This window comes from Nanorana parkeri, unplaced genomic scaffold (genome assembly GCF_000935625.1).
Source record: "Nanorana parkeri isolate BGI_ZX_2015 unplaced genomic scaffold, ASM93562v1 scaffold1500, whole genome shotgun sequence".
Lineage (NCBI taxonomy): Eukaryota > Metazoa > Chordata > Amphibia > Anura > Dicroglossidae > Nanorana > Nanorana parkeri.
In genome coordinates, this window is record NW_017307768.1 from 144,932 (window position 1) to 160,235 (window position 15,304).

The 15,304-nt window shown below is 47.7% G+C and overlaps 1 protein-coding gene across 1 annotated transcript in view; it reads right to left on the minus strand.

Annotated features, from left to right (window-relative positions):
- The window catches only part of EPHX2 (epoxide hydrolase 2), a 63,304-nt gene that overhangs the window by 40,870 nt on the left and 7,130 nt on the right, over positions 1-15,304 (minus strand). The window contains exons 7-8 of the mRNA XM_018570303.1: positions 3,409-3,504; positions 216-294 (exon numbers count right to left, since the gene is read on the minus strand). Coding sequence (XP_018425805.1) covers positions 216-294; positions 3,409-3,504 — 175 coding nt within the window. The remainder of the gene's footprint in view (positions 1-215; positions 295-3,408; positions 3,505-15,304) is intronic.

The window sequence follows — 15,304 nt, forward strand, 5'->3', positions numbered from 1 at the left end:
GTGGGGGGCATAAGGACAAGACGTATTCAATACATCCTGTGTATTTTCTTGAAGTTTTTTCTCTGCATTTAGCAAGTCTAGTGTCCACAACTGGTTAAAGTGCATTAACACCACCACTTGCTTGATCCTTCCCAGTTCTCAGGAGTGTCAGATGTGCTTTGCAGAAAATGAGCATTTACAAGCATAAAGCAGACATAACAAGACACGTCACTCACCATGTGGAGAAGAGGAATCCCCAAAACCCTTCATATCTAGAGCTATGACCCTGTACCCAGCGTCAGCCAGAGCCGGCAGCTGCAATGGAAGACAAAAGCGATGTGTGTTACTTACTCCGGAATGCCACAAACCGAGCACAGCAGCACTTACAGCAGAACTCTGCCCAGAAAAGCATGTATATTATGAACTGTGTTGATGGGCTTTTGTTCTCATCAAGCTGGTTTTGCATTCCCATACAAGTCTATAGGAATGCAAAACCCTCTTGAAGCAAGTCAATTGCAGGTCAGAAGTAGACCAATGGCAGGTCAAATGCACCTGTCATTGAATTACATTGGCATATATGGACAAATCACTACAGCCGGTGACACTGAAAGCTTGCCTGAAAAGCCACAAAGATTGCATGCATGGAACAGGATATCAGAAGGTGTCTGTGAAGGGTCTCATTCATCCAGGTCATGGTATATCAGTAAAAAATAAGTCAAGGCAACTGGACTTGCTATATTTTTCTGACGGATGGATGACCAGTGAAACGTCTTTAAGAAAAATACAGCAAGTCCAGTTGCCTTGACTTATTTTTTTACAGATAGAGGATATCAGAAGGGTACAACTGGTATAAAATGCTTTCCAGACGCAGCTCTCTAATACACAGGGGCCACTTTTAGGTACTTGGATCAACATGCTGTATAAAGATTTGCAGGGAAGACAACTAAACAAGGAGCCGCGTGTGGCCCTCTTAAATGAACCCATACCCAATCTCCCAACGCATTCTCAGACTCCGGCTTTCTTTAGAATGTTGGCTGCGAAAATATCTCCAGCACGGTCTTGGAAGACATCGACGGTTTCCTTTGCTACTCCAAAGTTAAACTTTCCTGGATTATGACTCGTGAAGAACAGAGCCAGTACTGTGATGGATAAACAATGGCAAGGATCTGGAATACTTGGATCCACTCCCTACCCTAATGGATGGATCGGGGCCCATAGAGCAGCAGACTAGAGACATATGAATATTCTCCTCCTTCTGGGCCTCAATACTCACCCCGTATTCCATGAACTCTTGAGGTGTCCCCTCTTTTCCCCTTTTTTCCCTCTTCCGGCTCTCTAACTCTGTCTCTTTTTTTATAATTTTAGTTTTGTCTTTCCACAAGTACACTATTATCATCTCATATCGCAACGCCATCATCTTCCGGTATGGTCAGTTCACTAGTTCAAATGGAACTTTACACCCACAGTAAAAGTTGAAAGGTAAAGGTCTTCATTGCAGAAGATACACACTAAGGGGGTTATTCACAAAGCTGCCGAAAGCAACCGGGTCAATAACCCACCCGAAGGGAAGAGAGCCGAGCGCTGTTCGGTTATTCACTTCAGGCTTGTACAGCTGATTTCAGCCCTACATCGGCTTGCTTGGGCTGGCTCCGGTTCCGACGAACATGCTCAGTATGTTCGGCTGAGCCGAAGATCCAACATCTGGATCGGCTGAGCCGAAGCTCCGGCAGCTCACTCGCTGCTGTTCGCCCCTATTTCCATATTCTGTGGTACCGAGCAGAATAGAAAATCAGTGAGAAAAGTTGAGGGGAAAAAAAAAGTAGAAAAAAATGTTTAAAAATGTAAAATAAATGATACATTTATAAAAATAAAGACTTTAAAAAAAATGTAAAAATAAAAAAACAATTGGACGGGGCTAGCAGTGACAACCAGCTCCACCCAACTGTTTCCTATTGGCCTGTCATTGCAACTGGGCGGAACCAGCCGTGAGATCACAGCTGGCTCCGCCCAGCTGTCAGTTGAAGGCTTTCAGCCGTCCATTCTGCCCGCTTCGGGTGTCACTTCGGCTCAGTCGAGCGGAAGCATATGCCTTCGGCTCGGCCGCCTTTGGGAGCTGTACGGGCTATTGTGAATAGCACGTACAGCAGTCCTTCGGTTCAACTGAACCAAAGGGCTCCGGCGGCAGAAGCTAGCCGAAGGATCAGCCGGAGCTCCGGCTGATCCTTCAGCTAGCTTTGTGAATAACCCTCTATGTCTCTTCTGCAATAAAAGATTCTAACCTTCTACACAGTTACGTCATCCCGACCAATCAAGACGGCCAAAGATCCAAACCTGGAAGAAGATGTTGGCAGTGGTGAGGGAGCTTGCGGATTGCTGGATGGGAGGTGAGTAGGGATGAGTCTGGGCTTGATATGAACCCAGTTCCCCTAAGTAAGCTCAAAACTCTAAATCGCCACTTCCTCCCAACCTAATCACTTAGGGCCGCCCCACAGCAATAGGTAAGGAGCACCAAACCAAATTATGAAAGAGTCCAAATCGCTTTAATGATTCACAATAGGATCACATGAAGCAGCCAACACATTTTGGGGGCCACCACGCTTCCAATCCACTGGGGCTTGGAATTATTATCAGGGCTTAAGTGGGACAAGTTAGCAGACAGATCTGTAGTCAGTCTTGCTTGCCAACACGTTGCCACTGCTAACATTGGGACACTCAATTTGACTGATATTCCGCAAGTAAGCAAGCAAGCAAGGTCGTTATAGATATGTCTGGTAACTTGTTTCAGTGAGTCCACTTAAAGGAGAACTATGGGGTCAGGGCTTTTCCCCATAGTTCTCCTTAGGGTAACGGGAGGACACAAACTAGCGTCCTCCCATCACCCTAAGCTCAGTATATAGAGAGCTACAGCTCGCGGTATACTGAGACGCCGCATCTGAAGCGGATCCCGACAATTGTGCGGGATCCGCCCAGCTGCGTGACTGACAGCTGGCTCTGCCTATCTAGAGGCAGAGCCAGCTGTGCCCACCCCCTCCCCCGTCCGTTCCGCCAGTCAGCGATGGCGGATCAGAGAGGGGGAATCCAGCCCCTCCCCTATCACAGCAGAGAACCGTGACAGGATCGAGAGGTGAGCGAACGCCGCTATGTGTTCGCTCACCTCCCGATCTACTAAGCCGACCTGTGACAGTCTCATTGTCACAGGTCGGCTAGAACTATGAGGTGAGTGAAAAGCACTCACCTCATAGTTCTCCTTTAAGCCATGATGAGGATTCCAAGCCCCGATGAAGGGGGAGTGTGTTGGTCCCTGAAACGCATTGGCTGTTTTATGTGCTCCTATAATGAATCCTTAAAGCGTCTTGTACTTTGTATTGCTGACAGGGACTCTTTATGATCACAGAAACTCCTTTAGTTTGTGGACGATTTATTCATTACCTGATACCTCCATGAGTACCAGCTCTCAGGAAAGCCGTGACACATGCAGATGGCCGGCCCGTTCCCCATCTCTACATAATGCAGTTTCACACCAGGCTGAAGGAAACAAAAGAAAGTGTTAGACATGTAATAGCACCAATTACCATTCAACGCAAGCCAGCAATGACAGATCGTGTGCCAAATAACAAGATGCACCCGGCGCTCATCAGAACAACAGCCAACTCAAACAGCACAACGATGTATCAAAATAAGAATCTAATAAACCCTCAAAATGCAGCCAAATTAAGACTTTTATCTGCTTTCCGTGCAATGGCAGAGCAGCTGATATGACAACCCAATTCGTGACAACCACACAAATTAAAAGGAGAACTATGGGGGGGGTTTGCTTTTCACTCACCTCATAGTTCTAGCCGGCCTGTGACAATGAGACTGTCACAGGTCGGCTTAGTAGATCGGGTGGTGAGCGAACACATAGCGGCGTTCGCTCACCTCTCGATCCTGTCACGGTTCTCTGCTGTGATAGGGGAGGGGCTGGATTCCCCGCTCCGATCCACCAGCGCTGACTGGCAGATCGGACGGGGGAGGGGGCGGGTACAGCTGGCTCTGCCTCTAGATAGGCAGAGCCAGCTGCCACTCACGCAGCTGGGCGGATCCCGGCACAATTGTCGGGATCCGCTTCAGTTGCGGCGTCTCAGTATACTGTAGCTCGCGGTATACTGAACCTAGGGTGACGGGAGGACGCTAGTTTGTGTCCTCCCGTTACCCTAAGGAGAACTATGGGGAAAAGCCTTAACCCCATAGTTCTCCTTTAAGGAGACAATTTTTAGAGGGTCAAATGTTTGCCTTTCGTTTCATTGTACCTGTTGTATTAAATTGCTGCAAAACCAAAAACAACAAGGCCGCTAGGAAGTGGCAGGTGGAAGGTCCAGCATACATGACCATCAGCTTGGCCCTGGCTTTGCTACCTAGCCAGCCAATGACACGTTAACTGAACAGTTCAGGATATCAACTAGACTGGGGACACGTGTTGCATACTCTGTGCCATAAAAAAATAACAAAAATGGCCTTTACATTAAAGAGGACCTGAACCCAAAAAATGAAGATGTGCTATATTAAAGGGAACATGTACAAATGTTATTGTGCTTAAAGTGTACCTGTGGCCAGACTATGAACATTAAACTATTTACATATACTTAAAGGGTCTCTATGGTCAAAAACTAAAAAATATTGGTCCCCCCGAGTCTCCGTCTTCCCGTCCCTCTAGTTTTTCCCTATTGGATGTTTTTGTATTGGTAATCTGTACTTTCCTCAGAAATTGGTTTAGTTTATTGTATGGTTACTATGCAAATGTCCTGTCTGTTTTACAACTTGAAACCCAATAAATCTGAAATAAAAAAAAAAGAACTAAAATAAAATCTGCATTTCTATATTGAATTTCCATAAGTTCTATCCCATTCCTAATGTGCCTAGGCACTCGTGTAGCTTCAGCTTCATAGCTGTATCTGCAATGTGAGGTCAACCAAGGCACTGCTGCTGCTGGGTGCTAGTCGGCTAAGATTTGGAGTGATATTTGGCAATGTTACTGCTGTGCTGCTCAATGTTCTCCTTGCTGGAGAGGAAGCTGTATCTGACGACCTGCAGTGCAAGCATCTCCCTGCTTCTTCTTCATTCATCATGTGGTGCCTCCGACTCTCCTGCTTTTCGTCATTACCCCACCAGTCATGAGATAACCAGTCATCAGAGGTAGCTCTAAAAGGTCCTTTTCTTTTCCACCATGACTGTCCCCTGTGTACAAAGCCAACTCCATAAAGACACTGACCAGCTTGGTGTGGAGGAACTTGAGTGTCCTGCACCGAGCCCTGACCTCAACCCGACTGAACACCTTGGTGATCAATTGGAACACTGATTGTGAGGACGGGTTTGGTGTGGAGACAATTGGATGGCCTCCACAGAGCCCTGACCTCAACCCTACTGAACCCCTTTGGGATGAATTGGAATGCCGATGCCGGGTCTTCTCATCCAACATCTGACCTCACAAATGCTCTTTTTGCTAATTGGGAAAACATCCTATATACACTTCAAAATCTTGTGGGAAGCCTGTAGGTTAGTTTAGTTTAGTGTGGGTTCTTGGCCTCTTGGCCTATGACTGATAGTGAGTGTGAGGACATGCTCATCAGTTTATGGGTTATGTGTGTGTTATTGTTAGGTTATGTTTAATTATGTTATACTGTGTAACCTGTTTATCAAAGACTGTCAGCACCATTCTCCTGCGTCTGGCCGGGTCCCCTGCTATGGCGGTCTGGAGCTCTTTAAACAGCTGGACCCCTGCGGGGTTGTGCAGTCATGATGTCTAGGGGGGGCAGGGTGGATGTGATGGGATCATAATATTATCTGATCACTTTGTGTATAAAAGTTTGTACCGTCGCTCAATAAATCAGTTTGTTTCCCCCTACACTTGGTTCCGGCTAGTGTCTGGGTAGACTGGGAGCTAAAGATCACTTGGTTGCAGCATCTCCTCAGCAAGGAAGAATTACAACGGCGGATGTACTCATCCTGAGTACTGGAGTCCATCACAGTGAGGACCAGTTTGGTGTGGAGAAAATTGGATGGCCTCCACAGAGCCCTCAGCTCAACCCTACTGACACCTTTGTGATCAATTGGAACACTGATTGTGACGACCAGTTTGGTGATGAAAATTGTATGGCCTCCAGAGGGCCCTGACCTCAACCCTACTGAACAGCTTTGTGATAAATTGGAATGCCGATGCCGGGTCTTCTCATCCAACATCTGACCTCACAAATGCTCTTTTTGCTAATTGGGAAAACATCCTATATACACTTCAAAATCTTGTGGGAAGCCTGTAGGTTAGTTTAGTTTAGTGTGGGTTCTTGGCCTGACTTCTACTTGAAGTTAGCTTGAAACCTGGACATGGACTTAATGGAAAGGTGATTATAGCCTATCTACAGGAAAAAAAACATATAACCAATGCTTCTTTTCAAATTAAAAAGACTTCACAACTTCACACAAAAGACATTGTTTTACTTCTCCAAGTCCGCTGTGCCCCTCCAGAGCGCCTCTTCCGCTAGTGAAGACCAATGATCCAAGGATGAAGTCCATGCCCATTGATAGGTCTTGTTGCCGCCCCTTCTGTCCCAATGTAACTGCTTCAGGTTCCTTAAGGACCCTGTGACAGACTCTATAGACAGCCAATGGGAACCACATACATCACCAGGAAAGAAGAGCCTTTCCCCACTGCAGTCCAGAAGAAGGAAGAATCTAGACCTGGCCTGCCACATGACCACAATTTCAGCTAAATCGAATGTAGCTAGAGGGCGGTTGGGGTAAAGTCTACAGGGAGATTATTATAACTGGTGAACGTCTTTATGTTAAGGGCCCTTCATCCCTGTATACTCCACCTTTCCTGAGCTCACTCACAGCTACTGGCTCCTCTGCAGCCGGCTTCCCTGGTCACAGCTGATTACAGCTACGGAGGAGCAAGGAGCCATAAGGAAGGGCAGGCAATGTGAGTATATTGGGAGTGGGGGGATGTCACCCGCCCCCCCACCCCCCTCATTGAACAAGTTGACAGTGTCCCTTTAAAGAAAATTGCATGACTTGTGTTCCTATACCTCATTCTGAAAATGGAAGTTGTCTGACTTCCTTTCTGAGACACTGACCAGAAATAGGGGGAGGGGGGGACAAGTGAAACCAGAACTCCAGATCTGCATACTCTATCCGGGTCAGTGATTCCAGGTTCCAGCTAGCTATTTAAGAAGGAACAGATTTCCTTTAGGGCCCCTTGTTTTGCAGCCGAATTTCCATTGCACATTGAAAATAGAGAAGAGCATGTCTACCTCCCATGGATTCTTACTGGATCAATGTTAGATTGAGAAGAGCAGCTGAGATGAGAGGAGGACGAAACACACATTTTATCAGTCTCCATATAAAGTTAGGTAAATTAAGCCAACGTGGGGTGGGGGGGAGAAATATTACCAACAGCACAAAATGATCGAGTCTTTTCATGTGTTTCTGATCAATGCTTCGCCCAGCGAGCAGGAAATAATAAGATCCCCTCGGCCCTGCATGCAATAACTCTGCTAAATGAACAGCAATGAACAGACTACACCAGCTATATATCACCGAGGAGAAATTACACTACCAGAAGTCCGATGGACAGATGTGACAGAGGATGAACTGGGAGGTTAAGGGTCACCAGTCCTCAAGGGAACCTGTGCATTGGTCATGTAAGGAGTCCCTTAAGAAGATGCAATTAATCACTCTTAAGGTCTTCCTGTGTGGCCTGTCCTCTCTTTGATTTGTAGAATTCCCAGATCAAGACAGAGCACATCAATGTATGTAGTATGGTGTGGAGAACTGAAGGGTGAGAGGTCATGTCCTCAATCTCACCTTAGTAGCTGTGGATGAGAAGATGCCATGTAGCAGGGATCACCCAGCTTGGGGGGAGTATGGCACTGCTGGCTATGGCTCTGGGGGTCGCCTCAACTGCACATTTCTGCACTTTGGACATAGGAACACTCCTACGTACCATTAAAGAATACCTGGTCTGAAGGAAATGCCAACACAACATACCGTGGTTTCATCTGATGACCCCTACATCACTGTCCAGCTCGCAATGATGTAGGGTCCGTTGAAATGAACCACATAGATTGGAGAGGGACCGGGAACCTGACATACAGAATACAGGAGATTCTTCAGAAAGCTTTATTTCTTCAAGAGAGGAAAGATCATTCACTAGATGGTGGGAAAGGCAAGTGTTGATACTTCTCTTTGCAGAAGGCGCTTTATAGAAAGTTTTTTTTTTATCTAGTGCTTTAGAAGAAACCTGTTCAGAGGAGACATGGAAACTGACTGTACGTTGTAACTTAATTATCTTACAAGGTTAGAGCCACATCTATGTGAGATGACTGCATCATCTAGGGGAAGGATGGTTGAGTAAAGATGGGTCTGGCCTTATGGGGACAGAGATGAAAGCATTGTTGAGGGTGGGTAGGGGGTTTGAAATACTCTGGTTTGAGATTACACTATATGACCAAATTCTGGTGGATGCCTGACCATAACACCAATATGAGCTTGCTGGACATCTCATTCCAAATGTATTCATTAATATAAAGCTGCCACCTTTGCGGCTATATCACTGTTCTGGGAAGGCTTCCCATGAGATTTTGGAGTGTGTCTGTGATGTTGGATGAGAAGACCTGACTCGCAATAGGTGTTTCAATTCATGTCTTCAAGGCACTCAGTAGGGTTGTGATCGGGGCTCCGTGGAGGACACCCAAGTTTCTCCCAACAAAAATTGTCCTCGCATTCACCATTCAAATTCAAGCCAAAAGGTGTTCAGTAGGGTTGAGGTCAGGGCTCTGTGCAGGACACTCCAGTTCCTTCCCACCAAACAGTAAGGTTAAGGTCAGGGCTCTGCGGAGGCCATCTAAGTTTCTCCATACCAAACTAGGCCTCACAATCAGTGTTCCAATCCATCCCAAAGGTGCTCAATAGGGTTGAGGTCAGGGCTCTGTTCAGGGCCTACACACTAAACTGGTCCTTGCAATCGGCATTCCAATGCATCCGAAAGGTATTCAGTAGGGTTGAGGTGAGGACTCTGTGGAGGACACTCAAGTTCCTCCACACCATACTGGTCCTCACAATCAGCATTCCAATTCATCCCAAAGGTGTTCAGTAGGGATGAGGACAGGTCTCCGTGCAGGATACTCAAGTTGCTCCCAACAAAAATGGACCTTGCAATCAGCAATCTAATTCATGCCAAATGTGCTCAGTAGGGTTGAGGTCAGGGCTCTCTGCAGGCCACCTCAAGTTCCTCCACACCAGACTGATCCAACCATGCCATTATGGAGCTGGCTTTGTGCATAGGGGACAGTCATGGTGGAACAGAAAAGGGTTTTCACCAAAATGTACAGGACATTTAAATTGCTCCACACCAAACTGATCCCTGGAATTGGTATTCCAATTCATTCCAGTAGGGTTGAGGTCATGGTTCCATGAAGGACACTCGAGTCCCTCCACACCAAACTGGTCCTTCCAATTTATCACAATTCACAATTACCTAAAATGTCTTTGTGTGTTGTAGAATTACTGGAACCCTTCAATGAAAACGTGGAACTCCATCATGCGGAGGAGTGTTCACATTACTCATTACTTCGCATGCGATCACCCTCTTATCTGCTTTTATTATCGCCAATATGTGCTGGCTGTATGGGAACACTGGAGTGTAAGCTCCTGTGTTGAAGAGGCTGATGGGAATAGCTCCATAATCTCTGAAAAACGCAGTGGAATATGTCAGATATAGAAATACAAGATACCATCCCCCCACTTCAAATTCAGAACCAGCGAAAGATGAAGGATAAAATGCTTCTGGACGCAGATACATGTGAAGAATCCCGAGCACGCGTCGCCGTAATACTTTGCTTCGCTCGGTGCGGAGATGTCAATAACAATTATTTATTGTGCAATATACGCCCGGCAACAAAGTTTATGAAATGTAATGGCACCCGGAATATAAAATGACTGGGAGCGCGTCAGCAGCGGGACGTAAAATGAGAAACAGTTTATTAGAAGTGAAAGTTCCTGAGAGGAAATGGGATTTCTGTACCGCGGGTTTGTGTTAGATCGGTTTCCTGGTAATAGGAGACAGTTAGAGGGCCACACAACACCCGAGTGACAGGGAAGCTATCAACTCAATTCTTCTTAGATACTGTCAGGGCTGGAGTAATGGGCCAGGTGTGGAACCCCTTGGCAGGGACGAACAAAGTTCAAAAATCGCGGTACAAAAGGATAATCCAATCGGGGAGTCAGGTCCAGTTCCGGGTCGTGGTGGGCAGCAGAATTCGTAGTCGAAGGGTCAAGCAAAAGGGTCGGTAGCCGGGAAGTCAGATCGAACAACGGGTTCACAGGAGGGAGCTGGGGTGTTCACCATGAGGTAGAAGGAAGCGACCTGCGCATGCGCACTGGCCACACCAGCGCCAGATGCCCTGCCAGGGGGAGGAGGAGGAGCTACCCGTGCCCGATGCCCGCGCCTGCGAACCTTGCAAGGAACAGCCCCCTGGGTCCCTGACAGATACACATGTGAATGAGATATTGTGAAGTTGAATCTGCTTATATTTTGCCTTCCCTGGCTCCTCCCAGGTTCCCTGGCTCCTCCTTGGTTCCCTGGCTCGGTAGAGATGCACCGATAACGGTTTCTCGGTATCAAGTGTGAGTGCGGATATTTTTCTTTTGGTACTTGCCGATACCGATGCTTCCACTGGCAATCAGGAAGCCGGGTGGCGGGTAATGACATGCCTTCCGGCTTCCTGGTTGCCCCGGAAACCAGCTCCATGTTGTATGGCCTTGCTCGATTGTGATTGATCGGGAAACCGGCTTCACAGCCAATCAGCACCAAGGCGGCTTCCCAGCCAATCAGGGCGGCAAGTAATGACCCACCTTCCGGCCTCCTGATTGGCCAGGAAAGCCGGCTCTATGCTGATTGGCTGGAAAGATGGCTTTCCAGCCAATCAGCATTGAGTCGGCTGTTCAGCCAGCTCCATGCTGTTGGCTGGGAAGCCGGCTTCCCAGCCAATCAGCACGGAGCCAGCTTTCCAGGACAATCAGGAGGGGAGACTGAGGAAATGCTTCCTCCTGCCTGCAGCAGACTGATCACTGGGGAGAGAGGAGACTAAGGAAATGCTTCCTCCTGCCTGCAGCAGACTGATCACTGGAGAGAGAGGAGACTAAGGAAATGCTTCCTCCTGCCTGCAGCAAACTGATGACACCATCTCAGCTTGGGCAAAGTCACTGGACTGAGGCTCGAAGGCTTTTATATGCTATATGAGCTTTCTAATTAAACAATTGCTATACGAAAGGGTGTATAACGCGTGTTGGCGCCTTCGGAGCGGAGCCTGTCATCTCCCGACACGCCAGCCGCTGCAAATCTCTCCCTTGGTTCCGCGTGACACGCCAGCCGCTCCGTGTTATTAGCGTCGTCGCTCTCCGGAATTGAGAACACAAGCAGAACATTTCTATTAATCCGCGGCGATGAGCGGAGACACGCGCAGACCTCCGCGCCATACCAGGGGGGATCCGGCCTGTCATCTCCGTGTGCCGCTCACAGCCGAGCTGTCACCGGCGACACGCCGAGCGCCTCCGATGATAATTCCATCACTTGGCTGTGCTAATGGAACATCTGAGAAATAATATCCGATCGCTCTGCCGGCGCTGGTGACAGGCGGAGGAGAGGAGAGCCTGGCCACACTCAGACCTTCCCACTACATTCTAGATTGCACTCATGGTGGAACCTCCCACTGTGAGCTGCAGTGCCTGGGAGGGGAGCGCGTGAGACAGAGGATTTGGCTCAGTCAGGAGAGGTAAAGGAAGTGTTTTGTTTACTTTATGAGGTTTGTGCATCACATAGGAGCAGGAAGGAGCCTTTCGTTGTACTTTAAAGGGAACCAGTCATTTAATACTCAAGTCTAGAACACCTGAAGAGTGCAAACCCTTGCCTGCTAATCTGCTTCATATTACCTAATGTGAGGTCCCATTCAAGTGGATGTAAACCCTAAAAATGAACTCCTCGTTGCACCCCTTTTTGGTCTTCCAAATACACCATTGAAAGCGTTTTGTTATATATGTTCCAAAAAGTGCAACAAAAAAAAACGTTGATCCTGCCAGGAATCTTGTGAGCTGATAACATCCTGTGTTCTAGGTCTGTGCTGACTGTTACTAATTGCCCTCTTCCCAGCTATCTCTGAGGACATCAGAACCACTCCCATCTATGTTATAAATGACAGGAGAGGGGCAAGGTTCTGCAGCCCTGAGGGAAGAAAACTAATGCAGCATATGACTGCTAGGCTGCAATATATTAAATGCTTGTTTTTGGGGTATAGTAATGCTTTAATGCTGCAGTCTGTAGTCTTTTCAATGAACTTTTTAGGTATACAGTACATAGAGTAGACACATAGCAGATCACTTCTAATAGTCATCTATGGCTGGCTGCAAACAGGCAGCAATAGGTCACTATAGCAATCAGCCAGCAATAGGTCACTATAGCAATCAGCCAGCAATAGGTCACTATAGCAATCAGCCAGCAATAGGTCACTACAGCAATCAGCCAGCAATAGGTCACTACAGAAATCAGCCAGCAATAGGTCACTACAGCAAACAGCCAGCAATAGGTCACTGCAGAAATCAGCCAGCAATAGGTCACTGCAGCAAACAGCCAGCAATAGGTCACTGCAGAAATCAGCCAGCAATAGGTCACCGCAGAAATCAGCCAGCAATAGGTCACTACAGCTGGCCAGCAATAGGTCACTGCAGAAATCAGCCAGCAATAGGTCACCGCAGAAATCAGCCAGCAATAGGTCACTACAGCTGGCCAGCAATAGGTCACTGCAGAAATCAGCCAGCAATAGGTCACTATAGCAATCAGCCAGCAATAGGCCACTACAGCAATCAGCCAGCAATAGGTCACTACAGAAATCAGCCAGCAATAGGTCACTATAGAAATCAGCAAAAAAAATAGATCAATGTAGCAATAACCCAGCAATAGGTCACTATAGCAATCAGCCAGCAGTAGGTCACTGTAGCAATCATCCAGCAATAGGTCACTATAAAAATCAGCCAGCAATAGGTCTCTATAGAAATCAGCCATCAATTGATCACTACAGCAATCAGTTAGCAATAGGTCACTATACCAGCCAACAATAGGTCACTTTAGCAAAAAGCCAGCAATAGGTCACTATAGAAATCAGCCAGCAATAGGTCACTATAGCACTGAGCCAGCAATAGGTCACTATAGAAATCAGCCAGCAATAGTACTATACCAATCATCCAGCAATATGTCACTATACCAGCCAACAATAGGTCACTTTAGCAAAAAAAAGCAATAGTTCACTATAGAAATCAGCCAGAAACAGTACTATAGCAGTCAGCCAACAATAGGTCACTATAGCAGTCAGGCAGCAATAGGTCACTATAGCAATCATCCAGGAATAGGTCACTATAAAAATTAGCCAGCAATAGGTCACTATATCAAAAAGCCAGCAATAGGTCACTATAGAAATCAGCCAGCAATAGGTCACTATAGCAGCAATCTACTGCTGTATAGGAAAGGGTGGACAGAGCTGCAACAGCTCTGCATGAGGCTCCGTACTCATAGAAGGTAAAGACGATGTGGAAGCATACATCTGCAGCATCGAAATCCCAGGAGCTGACCGTTGCAGCTGGACCCCGGCTGTCACAGCGAGCCAGCGATTTCAGCATTAGTGCCAGTTGGGGCCCGAAGGAGCGTTTTAAAACAGCGCAGGGAACAGTGGTTAAGAATATGTAAATACTTGAATCTGCATAACCAGGCGACAGGTCCACTTTAATATGTGTATGTAAAACGATCAGATAACACGGCCAGTTATAAGCAGTTGTCGGGTATTGTGGGGGAGGGGGATGAAGATTTGCACTTCAGAAATGCATGAAAAGTGTTTTCGAAGGGTTGTCAACACATTCATCGAATGTGAATAGAATGTGAATAGAATGTGAATGTAGATTTGTGTTTTCAGTAGCATTTCCTTTGCGCTGCTTTGTATTTTCTTAGCACAGCCCGTCCTTCCTCTACAAGCCGGTTCCACGTGCGGCTTTTCTTCCCTCGCTGTGAAGGGGGAATGTACTGCAAGCAGGTGGGAAGATCAGAGCGTGCTTTCACAATGCATTCCACATGCAGCCGAGACGCATTCCACCGCGGCGACCTCGTACCAACCGAACACACTTCATTTACAAAGTAACAGCGGCTGACGTAACGCATCCGACTCCAACATCTGACACGGATGTCGGCTTAAGGACGAGAATCCCTGAACACGGGCGCTGGGAGCGACGTCTTTGTCTGCACCGGCCACCTATAGGACGTGACATCTGTGCACACGGAGGGGCCCGCGTATGACAACGGAGCGCACGTAGAAGACAGACATGTTACTCTGCGTGTATTTTACTGTCACCGACATAACTATTAAAGACGAGCTTCAGTCCAGAATCTTGAAGCTATTATAAACTTCTAGGTGTCAGGGACAGAGGTCCAAATCCAAAGGGAGAGAGACTGTGACAGCGCAGGAGGGTCATAGGAGTGCAGAAGAGGGGGGCACTTGTAGTCACTAGATGACACAGGGGCTGAGGGCACACAGGAACCGCTACACGGCACGTGGACTGGGGGGCGCACTTGGAGTCACTGGGTACACTGAAGTCACTAGATGACACATGGACTGGGAGCATACTTGCAGTCACCGGGTGCACTAAAATAATTAGATGACATATGGTCTGGGATCTCGCTTGGAGTCACTGGGCACACTGGAGTCACCAGATGACGTGGATTGGGATCACGCTTGGAGTCTGGAGGAAGGCACAGAGGACACAGAGGCTGGAGGAAGGCACAGAGGACACAGAGGCTGGAAGAAGGCACAGAGGACACAGAGGCTGGAGGTAGGCACAGAGGACACAGAGGCAGGAGGAAGGCACAGAGGACACAGAGGCACAGAGGACACAGAGGCTGGAGGGGTGGTGGTACCGATCTACTGCGGCACAGGACTTCTGGGTCGAACCCGGGACTGCCGGGGGTCACACGCCAAGGAGGAGATCCAGCGTTGGATCCCCGGGAGTTGTGATTGTTTAAATGGTCCCCTGAGCCTCCCTTCCCCCTTAAGCGTCCTGGAATCTCCGCAAGCCCCGGATGGCGCGTCTCCTCTATGCTGGTCCAGTACACCAGTCGGGGGAGCTGCAGTTTAATGGCAGAGGAGGCAGCACAGGTCTTCTTACAGCACTGTTGTCTCCATAAAGAGCACCTGTCACCACCTGGTGCTCCTTTCACGTCAGCTCTCTTATACCAGTATAGAATGTGTGTGTGGGGGGG